Source organism: Coregonus lavaretus (assembly GCF_964263955.1).
Source record: "Coregonus lavaretus genome assembly, chromosome: 21".
Lineage (NCBI taxonomy): Eukaryota > Metazoa > Chordata > Actinopteri > Salmoniformes > Salmonidae > Coregonus > Coregonus lavaretus.
In genome coordinates this window covers 19802341-19829409 of record NC_140008.1, presented here as the reverse complement: position 1 = coordinate 19829409, position 27069 = coordinate 19802341, and the positions used below count along the sequence as shown (strand labels likewise).

Sequence of the window (27069 nt, the reverse complement as noted above, 5' to 3'; positions counted from 1 at the left end):
GGTAGTGTATATATACTGTATATACAGTGGGGAGAACAAGTATTTGATACACTGCCGATTTTGCAGGTTTTCCTACTTACAAAGCATGTAGAAATCTGTAAGTTGTATCATAGGTACACTTCAACTGTGAGAGACGGAATCTAAAACAAAAATCCAGAAAATCCCATTGTATGATTTTTAAGTAATTAATTTGCATTTTATTGCATGACATAAGTATTTGATCACCTACCAACCAGTAAGAATTCCGGCTCTCACAGACCTGTTAGTTTTTCTTCAAGAAGCCCTCCTGTTCTCCACTCATTACCTGTATTAACTGCACCTGTTTGAACTCGTTACCTGTATAAAAGACACCTGTCCACACACTCAATCAAACAGACTCCAACCTCTCCACAATGGCCAAGACCAGAGAGCTGTGTGAGGACATCAGGGATAAAATTGTAGACATGCACAAGGCTGGGATGGGCTACAGGACAATAGGCAAGCAGCTTGGTGAGAAGGCAACAACTGTTGGCGCAATTATTAGAAAATGGAAGAAGTTCAAGATGACGGTCAATCACCCTCGGTCTGGGGCTCCATGCAAGATCTCACCTCGTGGGGCATCAATGATTATGAGGAAGGTGAGGGATCAGCCCAGAACTACAGGGCAGGACCTGGTCAATGACCTGAAGAGAGCTGGGACCACAGTCTCAAAGAAAACCATTAGTAACACACTACGCCGTCATGGATTAAAATCCTGCAGCACACGCAAGGTCCCCCTGCTCAAGCCAGCGCATGTCCAGGCCCGTCTGAAGTTTGCCAATGACCATCTGGATGATCCAGAGGAGGAATGGGAGAAGGTCATGTGGTCTGATGAGACAAAAATAGAGCTTTTTGGTCTAAACTCCACTCGCCGTGTTTGGAGGAAGAAGAAGGATGAGTACAACCCCAAGAACACCATCCCAACCATGAAGCATGGAGGTGGAAACATCATTCTTTGGGGATGCTTTTCTGCAAAGGGTACAGGATGACTGCACCGTATTGAGGGGAGGATGGATGGGGCCATATATCGCGAGATCTTGGCCAACAACCTCCTTCCCTCAGTAAGAGCACTGAAGATGGGTCGTGGCTGGGTCTTCCAGCATGACAACGACCCGAAACACACAGCCAGGGCAACTAAGGAGTGGCTCCGTAAGAAGCATTTCAAGGTCCTGGAGTGGCCTAGCCAGTCTCCAGACCTGAACCCAATAGAACATCTTTGGAGGGAGCTGAAAGTCCGTATTGCCCAGCGACAGCCCCGAAACCTGAAGGATCTGGAGAAGGTCTGTATGGAGGAGTGGGCCAAAATCCCTGCTGCAGTGTGTGCAAACCTGGTCAAGACCTACAGGAAACATATGATCTCTGTAATTGCAAACAAAGGTTTCTGCACCAAATATTAAGTTCTGCTTTTCTGATGTATCAAATACTTATGTCATGCAATAAAATGCAAAATTAATTACTTAAAAATCATACAATGTGATTTTCTGGATTTTTGTTTTAGATTCCGTCTCTCACAGTTGAAGTGTACCTATGATAAAAATTACAGACCTCTACATGCTTTGTAAGTAGGAAAACCTGCAAAATCGGCAGTGTATCAAATACTTGTTCTCCCCACTGTATATTGCCTCCTAATATTGTATAATCTGTGTGTCGGTTCATTGGCCTAGTCTATTGTTTGTTTGAATTCAAGACCAGATTGATCTCAGTTTGTCAGTGTCAGAGTAGCCACTCATTTCGGTAATTTGTGTGGGATTAATATTCTGTCTTCTGTCATGTAAATGATGTAGCGTTGCATGAAATTTGTTTTTAAACGCTGATATTTTTCCAGACCCTGTTAAAACCAAATCCCCATGTGTGGAAATCCTAAAAACGCTTCTGCTCAACTGTAGCCTATGCCACATGGCCAACGTTATTATGGCTTTATTATAAAGGGTATTTTTCTTCAACAGTACATTTACCACACGTCAAATTGCATCTTGGTGCATGGATTTGCTTACAGAAAATGATGGTGTGCTGGGAAGTGGGGAAGGGGGGCCCTGCCACTCACAACAACAAAGACGAGATATCACTTTTTCCCCTCGGACAAGCGGTTTCAACACGCTATTTGCATTAGAGGTTTGGTCCAACATAATCTGTCATAAGGACACCAAAACACAATGCGACATTATTTAACTGTAATAGAGGAGAAGTTAAACATTCTAACGGTACCCTTTTTATGTCTCAACTGCTCAACATTGTAGCAAAAGACTGTTATACTAGCTGTCTAGTCTGTTTTATAAATGTGCAATAAGCATAAAACACAATTATGTAAGGAATTGGCAACTCGTTCTCATTCTGAGAAATAAGGTAGGCCACTTGATTTCAACATCTGAACAAAGTGGACAGGCTAGCATTCTGTTCAAACAGTTGGAGATGGACAGAACAATTGAACTGTTCTGCCCAGTTACAGTGCCTTGCAAAAGTATTCACCCCCCTTGGCGTTTTTCCTATTTTGTTGCATTACAACCTGTAATTGAAATTGATTTTTATTTGGATTTCATGTAATGGACATACACAAAATAGTCCAAATTGGTGAAGTGAAATGAAAAAAATTACTTGTTTCAAGAAATTCAAAAAAATAAATAACGGAAAAGTGGTGCGTGCATATGTATTCCCCCACTTTGCTATGAAGCCCCTAAATAAGATCTGGTGCAACCAATTACCTTCAGAAGTCACATAATTAGTTAAATAAAGTCGTGTGTGCAATCTAAGTTTCACATGATCTCAGTATATATACACCTGTTCTGAAAGGCCCCAGAGTCTGCAACACCACTAAGCAAGGGGCACCACCAAGCAAGCGACACCATGAAGACCAAGGAGCTCTCCAAACAGGTCAGGGACAAAGTTGTGGAGAAGTACAGATCAGGGTTGGGTTATAAAAATATATCAGAAACTTTGAACATCCCACGGAGCACCATTAAATCCATTATTAAAAAATGGAAAGAATATGGCACCACAAAAAACCTGCCAAGAGAGGGCCGCCCACCAACACTCACAGACCAGGCAAAGAGGGCATTAATAAGAGAGGCAACAAAGAGACCAAAGAAAACCCTGAAGGAGCTGCAAAGCTCCACAGCAGAGATTGGAGTATCTGTCCATAGGACCACTTTAAGCCGTACACTCCACAGAGCTGGGCTTTACAGAAGAGTGGCCAGAAAAAAGCCATTGCTTAAAGAAAAAAATAAGCAAACATGTTTGGTGTTCGCCAAAAGCCATGTAGGAGACTCCCAAAACATATGGAAAAAGGTACTCTGGTCAGATGAGACTAAAATTGAGCTTTTTGGCCATCAAGGAAAACGCTATGTCTGGCGCAAACCCAACACCTCTCATCACCCTGAGAACACCATCCCCACAGTGAAGCATGGTGGTGGAAGCATCATGCTGTGGGGCTGTTTTTCATCGGCAGGGACTGGGAAACTGGTCAGAATTGAAGGAATTATGGATTTCGCTAAATAGGTTCACCTTCCAGCAGGACAATGACCCTAAGCATACTGCTAAAGCAACACTTGAGTGGTTTAAGAGGAAACATTTAAATGTCTTGGAATGGCTTAGTCAAAACACAGACCTCAATCCAATTGAGAATCTGTGGTATGACTTAAAGATTGCTGTACACCAGCGGAACCCATCCAACTTGAAGGAGCTGGAGCAGTTTTGCCTTGAAGAATGGGCAAAACCCCAGTGGCTAGATGTGCCAAGCTTATAGAGACAAGTATTGACTTGGGGGGGGGGGTCACAGATACCTTTAAAAAAAAAATGGCCCTCACAATGGGCTTCAGGATCTCATCACGGTATTTCTGTGTCTTCAAATTGCCATTGATAAAATGCAATTGTGTTCGTTGTGCGTAGCTTATGCCTTCCCATACCATAACCTCACCGCCACCATTGAGCACTCTGTTCACAACGTTGACATCAGCAAACTGCTCGCACACACAACGCCATACACGTGGTCTAAGGTTGTGAGGCCAGTTGGACGTACTGCCAAATTCTCTAAAACGACGTTGGAGGCGGCTTACAGTAGAGAAATGAACATTCAATTCTCTGGCAACAGCTCTGGTGGACATTGCTGCAGTCAGCCTGCCAATTGCACACTCCCTCAAAACTTGATACATCTGTAGCATTGTGTTGTGTGACAAAACTGCACATTTAAGTGGCATTTTATTGTCCTCAGCACAAGGTGCACCTGTGTAATGATGTATGCTTTTTAATCAGCTTCTTGATTATCTTGGCAAAGGAGAACTGCTTACTAACAGGGATGTAAACAAATACGTTGAGAGAAATAAGCTTTTTGTGCGTATGAAATATTTCTGGGATCTTTTATTTCAGCTAATGAAAAATGGGACCAACACTTTACATGTTGTGTTGATATTTTTGTTCAGTGTAGATCCAAGTAGGCTAAACTTGAAATGTAAAAATTCCTATAAAGATTAGCTGGTTACTCACTAGCATGTGGGTTTGTGCTTGTGAGATTGTTTATGAGACCTGTGTTCATTTTCTATTATTCCTGCTACAAGAAGTGAATGTGCATTATGCATGTTTCTGGTTAAATTTGTAACAAAAAGGGCATTTTCATAGACTTGAAAGCCAGATCAGTGAATATTGCAAAAAAGCAGGTTAAAGTATGTTGACAAAATAATTACATTATTAGTGTGTCTTATGATTGTGGAAGGCTTATATTTAGCCTAGGTAAAATTTCACAAGCCCTGAATTCATTAGATTATTGCTTACTGTTTGAAATGCAATGTATTTGACCTTAATTGTACAACAAAGCTTATTTAGAGAAAATATTTAAGAAATTTAGATATATATTTGTGAATTGCCCATAAGTTTGAAAATAATCTAGATATGATTTTTAGGCCATATCGCCCAGTCCTAGTGAGAATACAGATTCACAATTACCCAGTTTAAAGCAACAATACAAACGTATCTCTCCACCTCCGTCAGTGCCAGAATGATGAACCCAAGCTGAAAATACTCTGCTGATTCAAGGTGAAACTCCTGATAAGCCCACTTTCCTGGAAATGCAATATGATTATTTTTTTTGTCTGTGTCTCACTTCAAAGAACTTACTTTGCATCTTTCCTCTCCCACCCTCCCCTGGCTTGTTCATACTGAGAGAGAGAGAGAGAGAGAGAGAGAGAGAGAGAGAGAGAGAGAGAGAGAGAGAGAGAGAGAGAGAGAGAGAGAGAGAGAGAGGCAAGCTGGCAAGAAATTATCTGGTTTGTACCCATGCTGACTGAGTGAGGACTGAAAGTCAAGTTCTGAGAGCAGGATGAGACTGCAGCTGAGATCAACACCACGGTTAGGTTGTTAGACCCTCAGCGTGGGAACAAGACCACTGCTGCAGCCTGCCATTGAAACTGACAACACCGCCAGCACGGCTCTGATCACAGGTGTGCTAGTAGGGCCCTTGAAACAGACAGGCAGTCAGACATTAGCTCCATTGACTGGTGCAGCATAACAGAAAATGACACAGGGGAGTCACGTCTCAAAATCGATAGCGTTTCAACACCTTTTGCTCTCCCTCTTTCCCAGCTCTCTCTCTCTCTCTCTCTCTCTCTCTCTCTGACAGACAGTGTTTTTTTTCTGTGTGTTATCTAGGCTACAGAGTAGACATATATACTCTATCTGATCAATTATCCTTTTGTTGTTGTTTTTTTACTTTATTTAACCAGGCAAGTCAATTAAGAACAACTTCTTATTTACAATGATGGCCTAGCAAGAGGCAAAAGGCCTCCTGTGGGGACGGGGCTGGGATAAAAAAAAAAAAAGTAGGACAAAACGCAAAAGATACACCATAACTAGGCTTGGGCGATAAATGGCATATTATATTATATAATATAATATAATATAATATAATATAATATAATATCATATTATATTATATTATATCATATTATATTATATTATATTATATTATATACCATTTAAACCAAATATCGACAGTATGATTTTCAAAGCTTGCTGGACACTAAGAAAGCTTTGTTGTAGAGCGTTCACAAAATCTGGGGAGAGGCCAGCAGAGTATAAGACTGTATAATCTGCATATAAGTGGATGAGAGCGCTTCCTACTGCCTGAGCTATGTTGTTGATGTAAATTGCGAAGAGTGGGGGGCCTAGGATCGAGCCTTAGGGTTCTCCCTTGGTAACAGGAAGGGGCTGAGAAAGCAGATGTTCTGACTTTACACATTGTACTCTTTGAGAGAGGTAGTTAGTAAATCAGGCAGGAGACCCCTCAGGAGACACCAATACTCCGTACCCGACCCACAAGAATGGAATGGTCTACTGTATCGAAAGCTTGGGCCAAGTCAATAAAGAGAGCAGCACAACATTGCTTAAGAGTCAAGGGCAATGGTGACATCATTTAGGACCTTTAAGGTTGCAGTGACACATCCATAACCAGAGCGGAAACCAGATTGCGTACCAGAGAGAATACAATAGACATCAATAAGTTTTTCCAACACTTTTAATAAACAGGGCAAGATAGAAATTGGCCTATAACTGTTAGGATCAGCTTGATCTCCCCTTTAAATAAAGGACGCACCATGGCAGCCTTCCAAGCACTGGGACTGTAATGATTTTGTGTCACCACCACATGGCTCAGAACAGCATTATTGGTCAGGTGTCCTCAGTGATGCATTGCTGAATCTCACAGCAGAGCAAAATGTTTTAGCAATGCTACATAACCACTTGAGTTCTGACCTTGTTAAGCGGAAAACAATTGGCCTCTAATTTAGAGGATCAAAGTGCCCAAGTCCCCCTTGACCCTGATAATATGTGCCGTCTCATAGACTCCCATAGCCTCCTATAGACCCTACAGTCCCAGGCCTGGGAGACACTGACCAGCACACTGAGCCCTGCTTAAGCCCAGCTCCTGCCTTAGCCCCACCTCAATGGCCAGGTCAGACAGGACATGACCCCGGGACTAAAATAATTTCTGAGGCCATGCACACTGACAATGAGACTGCATTGCCGGGGGCCACTCCACATTATGACATGGCCGACATGAACAAGATGCCACCATCTGCAATCTGCATCGCACGACATCCATCAAAACACGCATCGGACTAAGTGACATCTTTCTGGGTTCAAATACACTCTAAAGGCCCATTGAGCGAGCTTGAATCATAGATGCTGTTATTCGCTCAGTAATCAATGAGTAATAATATAAAAACGTATTCATGACATCATGACAGAACATTCTAGTGGTGCTGTTGTATAATTTCCATTCATGCAATTGATAGTTCCAGTTTGTTACACTTGTGCACATATAACATTGGTTTTATTGGCCTTTGATTCAGAGTTAATATCAGAGATGTTATCCTGGTATTTCTCTTGCCGTAGATATCATAAACCACGAACCCAGGGAACCCATAGACATACAAAGATGGCCTAGCGAAAAAAATAAATGTGTGTAACAGACTTCATATAACAGCAGCCGGTGGCAAGACTGAAAATTCCTGTGCCCATCGATAACTTTTAGAGGGGGCCAATGTAGAGCAGGCACTGTGACTGCAGGCATGTGGACACATCATGCCTCCCCACGTTAACATGATAGCAGCAGACCCAATTACCTCCTGTCACCCAGAGATAGGGTTGATAGGGTTCTCCAACACATACTGTAGTCACACAGACACACGTACATCATACCCAGGAAAAACAGACCATACATGGGCCTACTGCTTGTTTGACTTAATTTGAAACTCAACCACTCTGCTATTTAATCTTCAGAAAACTATTCTGATTCCCCAGAGTAATAACAGTTAAGCACAGACTACTGGAGTGACCTGTTTTATTAGGTATATGGCTTATAGTTTTTAAATCATCTTGATAGCATGGACCTGGTAAGCAACAGATAGCGGAGATCATCTGACTGTCATCTCATCCTAATCTCATCCAGTCCAAATAAATGAAAGGACAGTCTCTGAATACTATTTCCATTCCAGCTGTTTCTACATTTCAATATTCTTCAATTAAGTGGACACAGATTTGAGAACTGTTCCATTTCAAAGCATTTCCGCCTCTGTGAGAGAGAGAGAGAAACAATGTCATTTTGTAAACTAGACAATTATGTCAAATATTCATATTTTGGGATTGTTTGTTATTTTTGTAGGCTACACTCAAAGTTGAACCGATGAAGTTGTACCATGTAGCATAGTCAATCATAATCTCATTGTACAGTGCAAGTACAGGATATGCAATAGACCGAACACAGTACCTTTCCCTTCCTGCAAATACAAAGGAACATATCTATACAATATTGATGCCACTATTACAGTACACTGTGTATAAAAAGTCAACATGAACCCTGTGCAGAGCTACTCATGGCTGGATTAATAATGGATGTTTATCATGCTGCTAAAAAACACAAAACATTTTGGGAAAGTAGTCAACAGCCATTTAAAACCCGCCTGTGTAATGTGCCAATGAACAGTGAGCACAGAACAGTCCTCCACCAGCTCAACAGAGAATAACCCAAACAAGACAGGTAAATAAACTGACTGTGGTGAAGAGCAGACCACAGACGAACCGGTGAAGCATTTCAAAGTACTGTGTACAATGTGTGCATTTGACAAATAAACATGACATGACAGATCGTTCTGTTTCTATAGAAGATGTTTATGTATTGTGGGGTCATACATAGCATCAAATATGATTTGTAAGATGACTTATGATTAGAATGATGGAAAAACAGGTGATCTGACTGGACCCAAAGACTGGCTGATTATGCCAGTGAGTAGTGAGGGGCCTCAGTAGCCTCCTGGTCTGGGGTTGACTGGTCCAGGGACAGGCGGAGAAGCCCCTGTCTCCTCTACACCCTGTCCTCTCATCTCCACTGCTTTCATCACATTAGGGGGGAAATTGAATTGGGTTCAGCTCTCTACTGTGGAAAATCCAGGAGAAATTAACTAGGTCTCTCTCTCTCTCACTCTCTCTCGCTCTCTCACTCTCTATATATATATACATCTCCATTCTCTACTCCTCTATGTCAGGGGAACATATCTGAGAGAGAGAGAGAGAGAGAGAGAGAGAGAGAGAGAGAGAGAGAGAGAGAGAGAGAGAGGGCAGAATTATGAAAAATGTATCAGTCAAAAAGAGGAGGATATGGAGTCAGAAGTGAATTTCAGGAATGATTGACAGTTATCCATCCAAGTTTGAAGCTTTTCTTATCAAAATCGGTTAAGGCACAGGTTTTTAGAAATAAGTGTGAGAGTTTTATTCCAGCTCTAACAAACCAAGTTGCTGTCAAAGAATGTGAGTTCCCTTCCATGAGTGCTAGCAACACCTGCAGCCTCTGGCTTGGTACTGTACATTTGGTTGAGGAGCAGGTATAATGTTTTTACAAAAATAGAGAAATAGAGGGAAATAGAGAATTACACTAGGATTTATGTACTTTTCTATTGAATTAAAGCACATAAAAGTACATAGTTGATCAAACACACTATCACAGCTTATTAATTAGGCATTACTTATTTAAAATTGGTGACAGGCACACGAAAAAGTCCATGTGTATTATTTTTCTTCACAACACATTTTGTGTGTATTACACAAATTCCAATTTGTTGTGGCTAATGTTAGCTAGGTGGCTAGTGTTAGCTAGGCTAGCTAGGTGGCTAACTTTAGCTAGGCTAGGGGTTAGGGGTTAGGGGTTAAGGTTAGAGTTAGGTTTAGGGGTTAAAGTTAGGGTTAGGTAACATTCTAGCTAAGTAGTTAAAGGGTTAAGGTTAGGATTAGGGTTAGCTAACATGCTAGCTAAGTAGTTAAAAAGTAGTAAGTTGTTGCAGAGTAGCTAAAATGCTAAAGTTGTCCATGACGTGATTCGAACACGCAACGTTTGGGTTTGCAAGACGGTAGCCCACCCATCCTCCCCTCCTATGTCTTAAGTAACCTACTGTCTTTATCTGTGATTGAAATGCACTGTATTCAAAATCGTGTGCCTGTCACAAATTTCCAATAAGCAATTTGTGTCTATTTCACAATAATCTGTCGCTGTTGATGGAAGTTTCAGTTCTGTTTTCCATACTGGTCATTGCATAATGCAAATAGAGAAATCTTGGAGGCTTACGTGAATAATTTTGAAAAAATGACAATGAGCTGAAGTCATATAAACTCACTCTGCTAGGATATCTGAACAGGATCAATGAAGTACAATTGCCAAAACGCATATTAAACCTAGGCCTGCTATCAATGTGTGTCTGTCTATTCATAGAAATTGATTGAATAGAATAAACATGGTTCTTTATCTCAGAGAGCATACCAGAGGGATCAGCTTCAAAACAAAATATCATTAGGACCAGCTTTGCAATGGATAAATCTCTGTTGACTTTCCACTCAATGTTTTCCAGATTTAACTAACTCTGAACCAGATTGGGAGAGCTTTTCATCCACAACGCCATTCTAGGTAAGAGAACTGAGTGACCTGATTATGGCGGGCCAACAGCCCATCCCCTCTCTCTGTCTCTCCCTCTCTCTCTTTCTCTCTCTTTCTCTCTGTATCTCTTGCACTCTCTCTCTCCCTCCCTCTCTCTCTGTGTCTCTCCCTCTTTCTGTGTCTGTGGCTCTGTGATTTCTCAAGCAGCAGTGAGTCCTGACAATGTCCCTTGCGGCTCTATCCCTAACAGTTACATTCAATTACATAACATACTAGTGGGCTAATCTCCCTAATCCCTGTCGTGCCACAACAGGGCACTGCTCTTAGCCTTCCACAAAGCCTGTTCTTCAAGCTCCCTTTCTCTTCTGTAAGTGTTTTGAGGAAGAAAAACCTGCCCTGAGAGCTGTGCTGGAGCCATCAGGCCTTGTGCAGCCACTCACTGAGACGTGGGCTGACTGCTCCTTGAAAATCAAACCACTGAGCCTCACTGTGGCTGAATCTCTCTCCCAATGGGCCTGCTTGTTACCTGGTCTCAAGTATCATTTTCTAACTGGAATCTATCAACAGTTTTTGAAAGACCAGGGTCGGGGGTGGAGAAATTTTCTTTCAGTAACAAGTGTTCATAATCATAATATACAAACTTCAGAAATGACTGAAGAAATGTGCAACATTTCCGTGAGGAAGTGAGGAAGCTAAATGATTTGTTTCAATATTTTCCCACTAAAAAGTTGTATATGTAGTCTGTTTCCTGTAGACTGAATCAGAGTGTTCTCAGAACAGCTCATATGAAACAGCTTACTGTGCTTTTCCAACGTTTAATTGATGAAACCTTCAAAGGAGGTTACAGTATTGAGAACAAATTATATTTGTCCATAAGTGTTCCATTGACAGCCTCCTTTACAGCTTCCAACAACCTTGACAATATTTGTCAATAATCATCACACCGCCTCTGAGTTCAGCTATCTGGCAACCATCAGCGCTGAAGTAAAAGGAATTTCTCTTGTGCAATATTGCCTGTTGAGTTAAGACTGGGTGAGAGCGATTTTCTTGCCCTACTTCTGCAGCCGAGTGGTGCTGGAGTCATATTAGGTCGCAGCCAAATGGCCAAACGTATCCTCATGACAAGGTGAAAAATCTGTCGATGTGCCCTTGAGCAAGGCACTTAACCCTAATTTCCGCAAGGGGCGCCGTACTACTACACTATATATACAAAAGTATGTGGACACCCCATCAAATTAGTAGATTCGGCTATGTCAGCCACATCCGTTGCTGACAGGTGCATAAAATAGAGCACACAGCCATGCAATATCCATAGACAAACATTGGCAGTAGAACGGAATTACTGAAGAGCTCAGTGACTTTCAACGTGGCACCGTCATAGGATGCCACCTTTCCAACAAGTCAGTTCGTCAAATTTCTGCCCTATTAGAGCTGCCCCGGTCAACTGTAAGTGCTGCTATTGTGAAGTGGAAACGTCTACGAGCAACAAGGGCTCAGCCGCGAAGTGGTAGGCCACACAAGCTCAAAGAAAGAGAACGCCGAGTGCTGAAGCGCGAAATAGTCTGTACTCAGTTGCAACACTCACTACCGAGTTCCAAAATGCCTCTGGAAGCAATGTCAGCACAAGAACTGTTCGTCGGGAGCTTTGTGAAATGGGTTTCCATGGCCGAGCAGCCGCACACAAGCCTAAGATTACCATGCGTAATGCCAAACGTCAGCTGGAGTGGTGTAAAGCTCGCCGCCATTGGACTCTGGAGCAGTGGAAACGCGTTCTCTGGAGTGATGAATCACACTTCACCATCTGGCAGTCCGACAGGTTTGGTGGATGCCAGGAGAACGCTACCTACCCCAATGCATAGTGCCAACTGTAAAGTTTGGTGGAGGCAGTTTTTCATAGTTTGGGCTAGGCCCCTTAGTTCCGGTGAAGGGAAATCTTAACGCTGCAGCATACAATGACATTCTAGATGATTCTGTGCTTCCAACTTTGTGGCAACAGTTTGGGGAAGGCCCTTTCCTGTTTCAGCATGACAATGCCCCCGTGCACAAAGCGAGGTCCATACAGAAATGGTTTGTCGAGTTCGGTGTGGAAGAACTTGACTGGCCTGCACAAAGCCCTGACCTCAACCCCATCGAACACCTTTGGGATGAATTGGAACACCGACTGGGAGCCAGGCCTAATCGCCCAACATCAGAGCCCGACCTCACTAATGCTCTTGTGGCTGAATGGAAGCAAGTCCTCACAGCAATGTTCCAACATCTAGTGGAAAGCCTTCCCAGAAGAGTGGAGGCTGTTATAGCAGCAAAGGAGGGACCAACTCCATATTAATGTCCATGATTTTGGAATGAGATGTTCGATGAGCAGGTGTCCACATACTTTTGGTAATGTAGTGTATGACTGGCACTGTAAAACAACACATTTCACTACACCTATTCAGTGAATGTGACGATCCCAGCTCCTTGACAAGCCTCACAGGGAGACTTGTGACACACACACGTGAAGGAGTATGCAGCCTTTCTGCTTCTCTCTCTCTGTCTCTCCCCTTCTCTCTCTGTCTCTCCCCTTTTCTCTCTGCCTCTCCCCTTCTATCCCGCTCTCTCTCCTTCCCAAATGTCATTTCTGACACCTCTTAAGCCCATCGATATGTGCTGCACAGTGTGAGAGCGCCGGGAAGACACGGAATATACCCACAGTGTCATCTAAAGTGAAGAGAAAAAGAGAGTGAGCAGGATGCTCTTAAACTCTTTCAATAAAGAAACCCAGCATGAATAGATGCACTGTGCTCTGTCCTTAGGCTTTGTACTATGCTCTGCTTGGTGGAGGGGGCACCCTCCTGTTCCCGCCACTATTAGCATGGCACACCAGCTGAAAGGGCGGGCTTATTTTCACACTAAGAAATGTCTCTCTAAAAACAGAGTTGTCTACAGACCGACAATGACAAACATGACTGTGTCATAGATGGCCTCATTGAAGGGATAGTTCACCTAAATGACACATTGGTTTCCTTACCCTGTAAGCAGTCTATGGACAAGGTATGACAGCAATCCATGCTTTGGTTTAGTTTCCCTGGCACTGTTTCCACATGCAAACGTTTTAGCATTTGTAGCACAAATCCCATTCAAGTCATGGGACCGATATTAGCATTTTTTGCGCATCATGTCCAAATCATCCAAAAGTATTTCAAAATGATTGTGAAGATCAACAAAGTCACTTATAGAGGATTCGAACATGATGTGCGAAAAATTATAATATCAGTCCTATGACTTGTATGGGATTTGTGCCACAAATGCTAAAACGTCAGCGTGTGGAAACAGAGCCAGGGAAACTAAAGTATGAATTGCAGGGAAACTAAAGCATGGATTGCTGTCATACCTTGTCCACAGACTGCTTACAGGGTAAGGAAACCAATATGTCATTTTGTAACTTGGGTGAACTATCCCTTTAAGTCAACATGCATGGAAACGTTGATATGCACACACACATATTAAAGCACTTAAGCACAAAATATCCTTTCATAAAAAATGTGGATCATTACCACCATCATCTGATCTTCTGGATAATTGACTGTGATTTGTCCTAATTTTGGAGATACATTTCCTAAATTAATTTAACTGATGTCTGGGACTGGAACCAGTGCCTTGTGACGATTCTGAGCCAAGGAGAGTTGAGGTCCAGCAGCCCAGCAGCAGCCAGCCATTGGGAGTCTCACGGGACTGTCTCCACTTCCTTACTTCCTGTAAATCTCTACACTTAGAGCAGCCTATGCTTTGACAGTGATATATGATGTGATTCATCATAGCCTAAATACTCGCAAATCGTCTGCATTCACTGCCACGAAGAAGTTATGGCCGCTGAATAGGTTTTTGTGTGTTACTCTTATTCTTATGCATGGCGTATTGCTTGCTGACAATCGCAAGTGCCCAAAGCTGAATTTTCAGTCAGACAGATTATGTAAAACATCTATAATAAACTAACATATTTTTAAAATAGTTTACATTACTGTAAGTCGCTCTGGATAAGAGCGTCTGCTAAATGACTAAAATATAAATGTAAATTACGCAGTAAGTCAACCCTGTGTAACTAGGAAACCCTGTTTTGTAGGACTGGGAATTGCCAGGGACCTCACGATAAGATATTATCGCAATACCTTTGTGCCGATCCGATATGTATCGCGATTCTCACGATTCTATACTGTGATTTTATTGCGATTTGATGTTCCAAACATATTGCTCACCATATGTCTGCTGCAGAGGTACAAGAAAGAGCAATGAGAAAACAAGTCTTTATCAGTCATGGAAATAAAAGTGCTGAAAACAAAATTGGCTCCCTATTTAAAAAGAGTTTTGGTACAGGTACAGCGAACTAGCGCAAAAAATAATATTGCGATATTGTCAAAACTATACAATATGTGGTCAAAAATAATATCCCGATATGTAACTGTATCGATTTTTTCCCCCATCACTACTGTTTTGACTAAGTGAAACTAAAAGAAGGGAGCAAAGCCAACCACAGGCATGGAGCAGATTCTAAGTAGTTCAGGTTCCTGCTAAACCAAATAATTCAAGAGAAGTGACACTCCTTTCTAAATGTCACCTATATATCAATGTTACAATCAACAATGCGTGTGGTTTTGAACCTGACACACCTGCAGAACAGTTTCCCATACTGTAAATATTTTATGCTTGTGTTCTGCTAAAGAAACATAGGAATTCATTTTGTTCTAGTTATTACAGGCAGCCTATTATAGGTAAATCAGTGTGAAACTGTACCTACAGTACGTGCACTGGGCTCCTTAAAACTATTCCCCCTTCTGAAATCACAAATGACCTACTCTGCAACGATGATGGAATATTCAAACTGGCCATCTCAATAGAGGGCAGGATAGTTCCCCTTTTCACTTGTCCAACAGGAACACAAGAGATGAGAGGGAGCATGCTGCAGAGGGCACCACCATATAGTACAACACAATACCCATCCCATCAATACTGTACTGCAGGTCTGCTGGTGGACTGAGAGAAGTCCCTTAGGCCAAGCCAGAGACCACTGGGCTCATGCTGCAGTAGTCCAGTGCCTTCTGTGCCCCCTGACCTGGATGAGATTAGATGATGGGCTATGGATCAGGTTCTAGGAGGAGCTATTGTACTGTATGCATTAGTCAGTCAGTGATAGAGCTGTCAGGGATCGAGCTGAACACAGATAGGAGAGATGAAGAGAAGCCTGTTTTCCACCGTGAGAAGCATCATAGGTGCTTCAATTGAGTATGTTCTCAGAAGCATGCATTGTGAAATATTCCAATAAACTGTGTTGCATTCATTAGTGCCTCGTATGCCATTAGATGGCGTTTCTAAGCTACTTAGTCCTAATTTCAGGTGGTAATGAAGTACCCATATTAATATAAAGGATTTTAACAAAGTGGTGGGCATGCTACTCAAAACGTCATTAATTAAAAATAAACAAAACTGTTAAGAGACTGGAAGTCACACACGGCTGTCTCACACTGTCCAAAACTGAGCAAAGATATTAGAATTTAAGCTCCAGAATAAAAACTCAAGCCATACAAAATATGTATGATTCACCTCCTGAGAGCACCTGCAGTGGCAGTTGTGCATGACTGGGTCCCAATCACAAAATAAAGCTCTAGCTCCTTGCTTACCATTCCTCTCATACGGTCACAAACAACAGTCCCTTCTCCACACACTGCTAAAGCAATTGCTGTTTATACCGTTCTTTTATATTACAGTACACAGAAGAAGAGATGTCAAAGGGGTCAGCCCTCTCCACTGCCACCCCTCACCTCTACCACACACAGAAACAGAAACAGAGCCAAGACCCTGAATTCCCTTTCTATCCCTCTGTGTTGAGACTTGTCAAGTGCCAGAGTATTCCTGATAAACAATCAATATCACTGTCGGATCAATATACACTACGTGGCGTACAGCCTCACACAAAGACAACAGGAAGCTCTGATGAGTTGAGCAAAATCCTTAAGAAACTATTCCCATTTTAAAGTTTGGTGGACATTAGAAAGAAAAAGTGAACGGTTAAAACCCAGGAATTGAGTTCAGTGCATAACGAGGCTACATTGCCAACAGCAGTGGACCAAAGGTAGATTCACAGATATTTTAAATAAACACAGCACTGTGCCACGGCAACAGTATATTTTTGATAGCCCTCCATTTGGAACATTTCAAAAAGCCTCTCCAGCAGCACTCTGTTTGTGTTGCCAAGAACTGAGGTTCTTCTCACGTCGACCTACTACTGAGCCTCAAACACCCTAACTCTGAGCCTCAAACCTCCTAACTCTGAGCCTCAAACCCTCTAACTCTGAGCCTCAAACCTCCTAACTCTGAGCCTCAAACCCTCTAACTCTGAGCCTCAAACCCTCTAACTCTGAGCCTCAAACCCCCTAACTCTGAGTCTCAAACCTTTTAACTCTGAGCCTCAAACCCCCTAACTCTGAGCTTCAAACCCTCTAACTCTGAGCCTCAAAACCCCTAACTCTGAAACAAACTGCCTGCCTTCACAAGCTTTCATCCATTTCCAAGACATATACACTGATAGTAAACATATTAAAGACCATGTCTTACCATATCCAAAACTCTGTCCATGTGGGTATACAATAATAGATATGATATATATTTATACCAAATACAAATAACAACTGAATAGGAATTGGGAACACAACCACAGAGCTGTGAGCTGAAGTGTAGCCTAATTGTTTGTGCTTTTAATTCCTTCTATCTCAGAATCCTAATAGCACTTCAGAGACCCGACGCAGTTGTTATAACTGGCTCCTATATACCAGTTCTAGGCCAGGGCTTTGCAGGCCAAGGAATCCATTATAAGCATCATTCCACAAGAGAGACATTGCCAACCTGGCTGAGTCTGTCACAGAGAGCTAGCTACACCCTGGTCTGGCCTGTCCAATGTGAAAGTGAAAAGCCCAGAAAGCTTCCTCAGTGCTAATCTCCCCTGGCTGCCGGTGAGAGGAGGCTGCATATTCAGGTGGAATTCAAACAAGGCATCATACTGTAAATATTTAAAAATGCTGCTCACCATGCTCCTTGCCGAGGAACCTGGGTGTGATATGAAATGCAGCCAACCTTCTACAGACATCTGCAACGACGGCCACATGGAGTCCCAGTCTCTATGACAAGAGCTCCGGGTTTTATAACTGCGGGCACTTTTTAGGGCCCCCACCCTCCCACTTTCCCCTAGTGACAATCAGACAGTCACCGGGATCAACACATGAAGGCAGCTGCTCTACTTAAGAGCCGTCCCATTTTCCACTTCCTGACATGAATAAATAAAGACTTTTAAAAAGTAGAAGACCCTCCCCCAACACTCTGGAGAGGCCAATAATCAAAATAAACTTCATTAGTATGTTGATTGGCACACGCAGGCAGGGAGCGACCATCATTAGATGCAGTGCATCTGATGAGCGGTGCAGAGGGAGAGCATGTCCAGGACTGTTGTGCCACTCAGGACATTGAGAGGAAAAGTGGGGCAAGCATTTCTGTTCCGAATGAACTCTCCCCACCCCCATTCCAGTGATGATGGCTTCAGAGATACCAGTCTCTACCCAGCAGGGGTTCTTTTGGAAACTGTTGGGTTTGAGAGAGCAGCAAGCGGCACTTCAAACACAATGTGTCCAACCATGGAGAGGGGTGCAGAACATTTCAGCATTAATTAAAGAAGGTCTTGCTCTGTCTGCTAGCCCCAGAACAACTGTTACACACAAAAACTGTTCTTGTTGAGACTGGGACTAAAAATAATTGGGGGGAAACCTACATTTTATAACGCGCTTATGCAACGCAGGCAAAAGCAAAACTATTATGCGGGTGGATCAATGGAAACAACTTTGCAAACTATACGTACAGCATGGACAAAAAGACAGGCATGTGTTGAGTGGGAGAGCAATATCAATAATGAGATTTAGATTTCACATCCATTACAACATAACACAGGGCAAAAAAGTAGAACTTGACAAATGACAGCAATGAATGAAAGTTGGGTGCGTTTTAATATGGTGAAATGGTTTGGCTGTGTAGCAGCCGGCTCAGGCCTGGCTCGGCCCGACGCTGGGTTCTCCCTTGGGGCACTAATCGCAGTTCAAACGGAATGAATCGATGAGAAAATGGGGGCATGACAGCGCACTTCCAGCACAGTGGGATTTGAGACTCACAGATCTCCAGCAGACACACAACGCATCAGCGGCACGGTCTTACTAACTAATCAAAATAATCCAATTGACAGATAATATAAGCTGACATGCTTCAAAGTACTCTACCTCGTAAATGTATGCCTTTACAAAACAAAAGGTGGGTCATCATTTCATGTTATTCATGATCATGTGATTCACTATGATAAATTCAGTAAATATCTTCCATGAATTTCACATGTATACTTACAAGTACTAAAGCCCTGTATACTCGTTGTCTTGCCCTACTCCCTCTTAAAATGTATATTAGCCTACATCTCTTTTTAAATGCGGCTGTAGGAATACCCTGGTTTGACTGTCACTTTGTAGAGGAGGGCATACACTTTGTCATGGCAAGGTTTATTGACCATACTGATGCTAACTGTTATGCCCCTTAAGCCCACTACCACAACAGAGTCCCCATCCCTCAAGCAAGGAAACCTGCTGAAAATTATTTGCTAAGCACAGAGGTTTAGGGGTCAGCAAAAACTCAGTCAGACCTTAAAGGAGAATCGCTTATGATTTCAGGTAAATTTAACTCGGAAGTGAAGAATCAAATCAGCTTCTTGGAAGAGGTAACAAAACGAACAAAACGTTTGCATCTATCTGCATTTGTCAGCAACAGAGCAGAGAAGAAGCAGTAAAGGAATCATGTGTAATAACTTGTGTTTAGCGTTAGCAGTGTCACAGCCCTTCAGGTTGCCAGCAGAGCCAGAGCCGCAACAGTGTTGTCTGGCACGCTCTGCCTCCCTCTCTCTCTCCCTGCCTTCCTCTCTCTCCTTGCCTCAGACAGCCAGCAGATGAGAGGCCTCACACAAGCCTGGTACGGCCCAGCACCTCCCGCCAGCCTGCCTGCCTAGCGGGCTGGCCTGCTACAGCTACAGTACAGAAGAGCAGCACACTGTGGAGCTCAGCCTGGCTCACTCCAGCTATCAGACCCTCTCAAAATCCACACCAGGAAAAGGTGCAACTTGAGCTGGGCACGAGAGCAGCTCTCCTCTCCTAAGGTGGAGGCAGGCGGGTAGTTCATGGCTCACAAATTAGTATGGCAAAGTACCTCAACCATAACTCTATAGCCAAGTGCTTTTTTGTAAACAAACATTTCTTCCCCTCATTTAGTTATTATAGGCCGATTAGTCTTCAGAATTCAGATTTATTTTTTAAGTATCAAGCGTTCAAAAGTAAAAATACATAGGAATTTATGAATTTATTGTGCATTCAACTCAATGAAAAGAGCCGATCTCTGCTTTTTTTTTAATGAACTATTTTGCTTTATTAACATTCATCTAAATATTACAAACAGAACTGATATTCTACTACCATTAAACAAGTCTGAATTCACTATTGTTAAAAACTTTTAAAGATATGCATATGAGCAACGGAACAAACCAGTTGGCTGCATAAACTAGGAGTGTATTGCCTTCCAGACTTAATTCCAAGACCAAAAATAGAACTCCTTTTCACATCACACTTGGTTTACCATCTTCATTATTTCATTTGGATAATCTCAATGAATAAACAATACATGCATCGGCTCATTTTAACCAATCATAATTATATACTGGACATTTCGGTAAAAATATAATGCCACAATCTGAGACATCAATAAACTTTTGTAAATCAAATAGGCCAAGGCCTTAATGCATCATTATGTTTGAACTGCTACTATTCATATAAGACAACTCCATTAGCACACTAATAATACAACTGTCACCAGTATTATTACAATGTTAAGTTACAATACTATTGAAATATACATTCAGTAAAACATATGGAACCTGTTGCATACAGCAACATGAGGAATTAAGCCTAAAATTCATTACTGAATTAAAAACAGTCCTTCACAATAACAGTTTAGAACCATGCAAGAAAACCCAAACCCTCTTGCAGTGGGTTTATTAACAGAAACGACTGTACTATTTATGTCTTAAGCTATTAAAACAAGATATATTATTGATTTATTATCCCTTTATTACTTTGTACTTTGTGAACTAAGTTAAGTGTAATTCCATTTGAAAATGACCAACAAATGATAATTTTGCTGGTGAACTACAGTAGACCTATATGAAGGCTTTGTGGTTATTCCTTATTGCGTGTAAATGGCAGCTAAAGGCTATCAATAAATTGAAGAGTGATTTTTTTACATTTGGATAGTTTTAACCAAGTGAAATACATCCACCTACGTATTGAAATAGGCTCCTCAAATCCAACCATGGACTATTATAGGCCTACCTTGCAATACAAAGGTCATAGGCTACTTGATTTATCATATAGGCCAGGCAGTCCCTTTCTTTACATATCACTTCTCTCTAAGTTTTACATTAAAATTGTATGCAATATTATCTCCTCAATTACAACTCAATTAAGTGTTAATTGGATGCATACTAGATCAAAAATGAATTTTATTTAACTAAATGTCCAAATACGTGCGTCAACCTGGCTCAAAATAGGCCTAATCCTAATGCATGCGACAAAAATACAATAATAAAGAATCCTCAACATCAGGTAAGAAATGTATCTCTGACTTGTTTACTATTAAATATTCTAAATAAACATCCTGATAGCAGACTGTGAAAAGTAGTGTTCTCAATAAACTGATAGACTATTTGGATACACAAAATGCCGCAAAACGCAAGTGCACACTAATCCATGAGAGAGAGAACAGACACACTTCAGTAAAACTAATCCGTATCCAACGACAAGCTATTAGTTTGCATGGCCTTTTTTTTATTTCCAAGGATTAAAAGCATTTAAATAATTAATCAGGACATCAATACTGAGCCGAAGTGCTCCCTTGCCTGACCACAGTTCTCGGGGGTGGTTTGTTGTTCCTCCTTAACTCAAAAATGAGTAGAATACTTCGGGGAGAACTCTCCCATACACAGGGTTGATAACCTAACTTTTGATGATACTTTAAGATGAACAATTATTGTGATACTTCTGGCATGCACAGTTTGCCATCATACGCCTGCATCGGTCACAGCTAATGAATGAAAATGCGGATACTTTAGCCTTATACCTCTCCAAGGTGAACAAACTTCATGAAAAGCTGAGACTAAAAATATACGTTAAACATGAGTCGGCATAATGTTTAACGTACATGATAACAAAAAGACTGAAGTTAATAGAGGCTGAGACTCAGGTTTCCGCGTCTCGTTAAAGACTGTGCCAACAACACTCATCCCGCCCTTTTCTAAACGGAAATATCATCTGCATTTCACAGCCACGTTCAGTCAAGACAGACGCACATGCATAATAACTCCCCCCCCCCCCCCCCCCCCCCCTCCAAAAGTAAGGAATAATTTACCTGAGTAAGACAGAGAGGAGAGTACATCATGATGAAAAGGAACTTATAACAACTTGTCAGGTAGCAAAAGACAGACAAGTTAGTGAATCATTAATTTAAAGTTCATCATCATCATCGCACCTCCACCATCGCCTCAATTGACTTGCAGTTTAGGTCCACTGAGATGTAAGCCCTCAAACACAGAAGAAAACTTAAAAATCCTGGAAAATAAAAAGAGTAGGCTAACTTTTAATACAAATTGGGAAAGCTGGAAAATGAAAACGCTCGGGCAATCTGTTCCATTTAGGAAGTGGGGGGAGAAAAATAATCAAAGAATGAGAAAATGAAAAAGAGGGAGGAATTAAATGACGTTATGAAAATAGCCCATCCCCAAAAAATCACTTAAAGAAGCAGTAACCCTGATTCCCTGTGGCAATACCCGTTAAGTCCACGAATTAAACAAACTAATGCGTTTAGATCAGGTGCAACACTGGTACGGATGGTTAGAAAGACAAACTGCAGAGGACTTTCTCTCGCCCATGCAAGTGCGCACACTCCCTCCCTCGCATAGCCTATCCCAGCATCGAGGACTGCGCTGTGTCGTTAATTCAAAATCGGGTCTTTGGCAACTTGCTGCGTAATTGGCCTATGAACCATTCGAGTGCGTTGGTTCACAGATACAGTAGCCTGCACTACCAAGTGGCCTCTCATGACTAAACTACAACTACTACACTTAATTGATCTGTTATTACTACACTTCATTAAGCTGTGGTCCCGTGTGGCTCAGTTGGTAGAGCATGGCGATTCCCACAGGAGACAATTAAGAAAATGTAGGCTCTCACTATTGTAAGTCGCTCTGGATAAGAGCTGTCTGCTAATTGACTAGAATGTAACGTAATCTAAGTTCAACAGCTTTTGGAAATGATCAGCATTATTAAGCTTTGTTTAAAAAAAACTCAGAAAACGTGGATATCCTAATCATGCAATTATAATGTACCATTCAGAAAACCAAGCTTCTAAATGCATCATCCGTTATAAAGGTAACTGTTTTCTATAATATATGCAGGCACATAGGGAGACCATGTCACACTGACATCTATACAAACTAATAATAAGCTATAAACGTCTGTGCGTAAAAGCGCAGAGACGTCAATGGTGAGCATACTGTTACTTTTCATTGAATTCAGACGTAACCTACTTTTATCAATTTCTACAGTATTGTATTTATTATTGTCAGATGTGACTTGCACACAAAACAAGTGGTCGGTGTAATGACAATAATATTTGGAGAACTATCCAAGAAAGATGATCTATTTCAACTATAAGGACACATTCTGCTTTTGTAACTATGCACACAACAACAAGTTTTAAACTAAGGGATAGTAAGTAAAAAGAGTAGGTGAGTGCGCCTGAGTGGCGCAGTGGTCTAAGGCACTGCATCGCAGTGCTAACTGTGCCACTAGATCCTGGTTCGAATCCAGGCTCTGTCGCAGCCGGCCGCGACCGGGAGACTCATGGGCGGCGCACAATTGGCCCAGCGTCGTCCACGGTAGGGGAGGGAATGGCCGGCAGGGATGTAGCTCAGTTGATAGAGCATGGCGTTTGCAACGCCAGGGTTGTGGGTTCGATTCCCACGGGGGGCCAGTATAAAAAAAAAAAAATGTATTCACTAACTGTAAGTCGCTCTGGATAAGAGCGTCTGCTAAATGACTAAAATGTAAAATGTAAATGTAAGTAGCCAATAAAGTGTAAGTATAAAGTCATTGTAGCATTAAAGTTTCAAAAGACCCCAAATGTTACACAGTTCGAGTGATATCAATGGTTGGGATTCTATACTAAAATAGGCCTAATATTCCTATATCTCCCCTTAAAAAATATATCCCCATGTCATTACGCACAAGAGTATCAACGACTCTCCATAAAGCCAGAAAAGAAAAGGACATATAAACTTTCTTGGTCTACTTTAAGTGAGTACCACACCAGTTTATTTCTGGCAAAGCTAAGAAAACTATTCTGAGATAAGTCTGAAGGAACAGTGTTGTCTGTATCAATATTAGTTAACACCCTGAGTTGATAATAACGTTATATAAGCCAAGTATAAAGTAATAACTGCATCCGATCCATGTAGCACAAGTTTAATGTCTATAGCGGTTCGGTGGTGGTGGTGGGTAAGTCAGCCTTCAAGGAGTGAAGTGAACAGAAGTTCAGACATAACTGGAAGAATGGGCCATTTTGTTATCTATGACATCCCAAAATATAACGTCCTGAATATATTTATTGGATTTTCCAAAACAGTAGGCCAGAGAAAGTATATTGTTTACACACAGACTCTTACTATCCCCATGCCAGTTGAGTGCACTTTCAAAACACTCAGATTGCAACTCTGCGAGTAGGCTATGTGTGTTATAACGGTACTGCATCCAGGGCCGGAGCGCCTCTGTCGGTCTATGATTCAAATTCAAGCCGGCGCCCCTGCGGCTCCGGCTCCGGCTGCGGCCATTTTCTGCTGAACAAACTCTAACCGGGCACAGAGTCTTTTGGCTTTGAACTTCAACTTGGCCTTCGACATCCCGTGGTGAATATACATCTGCGCTGCCCTACTCAAAATGGCACAAAAAAACTAATAACTTTCACTGCGGAGAAGTGCCAAAACGCTTTGTAGGCTATATCAATCATTACGCGCAGGTGTAACATAAATATACCATATGTCTGCATTTCTAGCCTTTCCCACAAATACTCCGCTTGGCTGAAAACCAACAATAAAAGGAGTAGCCTGCCGAGAAAGACGGAAAGGAGCAGAACACCAAAATGCTGCTCTACGCAATCTAATTTTGACTTTACAGAGTGCACACAGCTGACGCGTGATCATTCTCGCCTTGCGTCTGTTGAAACATGGACAAATAATGATTAAATTGATTTGTAAACGTACCATTTCGAAGCGAAACTGCCAACCCCCCCAGACAAGTTATAGCTTATGCAGCACCGCGGTTCAACGCACGGTCATCTCGTCGACGTGTTTTTATTATTATTCCATATCCATTTATCCGCGAACAGAAGTAATCCGTGGTCTTCGGAGGGGAGAATAACCCGCAGAGATCAAATAGAAACGTCCCACGCGAAGTCTGCAGCGTCAATCCCGGTAGAATCTTCGCTACAAGGGAAAATAGGACAAAATAAAGATTCCCCTATAATATAGCCACGGGCTGAACGATTTCGGGCAGATTCTGCAAACTGTACACGGGTTGATGGTGTCGTAATGTACCGTGCTGTTATTGGTTTTATATCTTTAAATTACAGAACTGATCCTTCGGTCTCATTGATTTGCAGCTTTGTAGGCTACACATAGCCTAGATGTCCTTAACATGTGCTATCAATGCTTCGTCTGTTCGTGAATGTCCTTAAAGACGTCCCGAACGATGGGCTCATAGGAGATCTTACAGTCGTCTCCGAGAAGGAATAGATGAAACACGAAGGTGGTGTGTGTGTCTGTGTGCGCGGTTGTGTGTGTCTGTGTGAGAGAGGGATAGGTAGTGTGTGTGGATTAACGCATTCTATTAGGGTTGCACTTGATGGCGTAGTTTATAAAAAGCAAAAAGACAACTATTGCCCACTGTGAGCCGCTATTATAAAACATGTTGTAATCTTAGAGAGATATACATTCTATAACAGAGATATATCAGCCTATAATAGCCTATAGGCTGCTAAACTTTTTAATCGAATAAATGTTACACGTTATATTGGTCTTGCTTTTATTGTGTGTGTGTGTGTGTGTGTGTGTGTGTGTGTGTGTGTGTGTGCGTGTGTGTGTTTGTATACGTACATTACATCCCCAGTTCTTTATTACACCTGCACAATGGTTTGAAGAGCTGTCAACGTTTCAGGTGTTGTCAAATCTGTCATTGCCTTTAACCCCACTTTGCTCAAACTTTTCAGAAGCGGAGAAGGGAACTTGACCACAGCCGGTTATGCGTCCATCCTCAAGGAAAATACATCTGACGTTTACTATAATAGCCTAACATTCCAAACACAAGATGATTTGTAATTAATTAATAAGTATTCATAATTCGTAGCCTAATCATTTTGCTATTGATATTCACTTTTCATGAATGTAGCATAAGTATTCTTATAAATTGACTTTTCCACGGAATTAACTCTGCGCCTTCAACTGGTTTCTGCAGCTTAATAATGGAAAGTTTTTTTTTTAACCATTATTCTTCTAAACTCACGAAAGTATTTGGCCTATGACATGTTATAACTGAAAATATTTAAGGAAGTCCTGCATGAGTTTATAAGCGTGACATTTCCAAAGAAATGTCAATGCTTTCTGCGTTTCAGTTCATTAGGACTAAAGTGTTTGAAAACTGGGTAACACTTTACTTTAAGGGTCAGTAATAAACCATTTATAAGGCACGTTATAAATTGTGTGTTCACCATTTATTAATCATTACTCCCACATTAATAAACCATTTACCAATTATTAGTAAAGTATTTTTGCAGTCCCTAATCTAAAGTGAGTGTTATTTATACTTTATAAATACTTTATAAATGTTTTGAGTGACCAGTGTAATTTCTCACAAAAAGATGGACATGCCTTTGGTAGACATTTCTGCCGTACCTGGTAAAGAATAAGCACACAACACAGGATGTTTAAGGAAATATCTATATACTTCCTTAAACATCCTTAAACATATATTGAGTTAAACATCACATGTGTGAATAACTAGCTTACTAACATTTACAAATGTGGGAGTAATGATCAATAAATGATGAGCAAACGGTTTGTAAATGCCTTATAAATGGTTTCTTATCGACCCTTAAAATAAAGTGTTACTGAAAACTGTAGGCCATGAGCACATTCTTCCAAAACGATAAAGCAGTATAATATTACTACATAATTGTAGAACTTATAACAGTGATAATTGACCCAAATTATTTTGATTTTGATTTTAAATTTGATTGAAGGATTTGGTCTTTAGTGCAATTCTAGGATTTGGTTTGAAGAGATGGTCTCTCGCATGCAAGCCTTTTGGTCGCTACCTAACGTGAACTAATGATGTTTAGTAGCAATGAAATCCCCAATGTATAGGCTGTTACTGGATTATTCTCCTCTTTCGATGTCACTTCACTGTTTGACGCCAAAGGTCAAATGGCCCTGTTAATTA

The 27069-nt window shown here is 41.5% G+C and overlaps 1 protein-coding gene across 15 annotated transcripts in view; it reads right to left on the bottom strand.

Moving 5' to 3' along the window:
- Positions 1-25413, bottom strand: part of LOC311149021 (nuclear factor 1 C-type-like) — a 145972-nt gene extending 120559 nt beyond the window's left edge. For 8 of the 15 annotated variants that reach the window (XM_084186107.1, XM_084186095.1, XM_084186102.1 and 5 more), the window contains exon 1: positions 21929-22219. In XM_084186107.1, coding sequence (XP_084042233.1) covers positions 21929-21958 — 30 coding nt within the window. In that variant the 5' untranslated portion in view covers positions 21959-22219. Of the gene's footprint in view, positions 1-21928; positions 22220-24836 lie in introns of those variants that run through there. The other 7 variants (XM_084186103.1, XM_084186108.1, XM_084186104.1 and 4 more) reach the window with 6 other exon arrangements.
- Positions 25414-27069: the final 1656 nt, after the last annotated feature.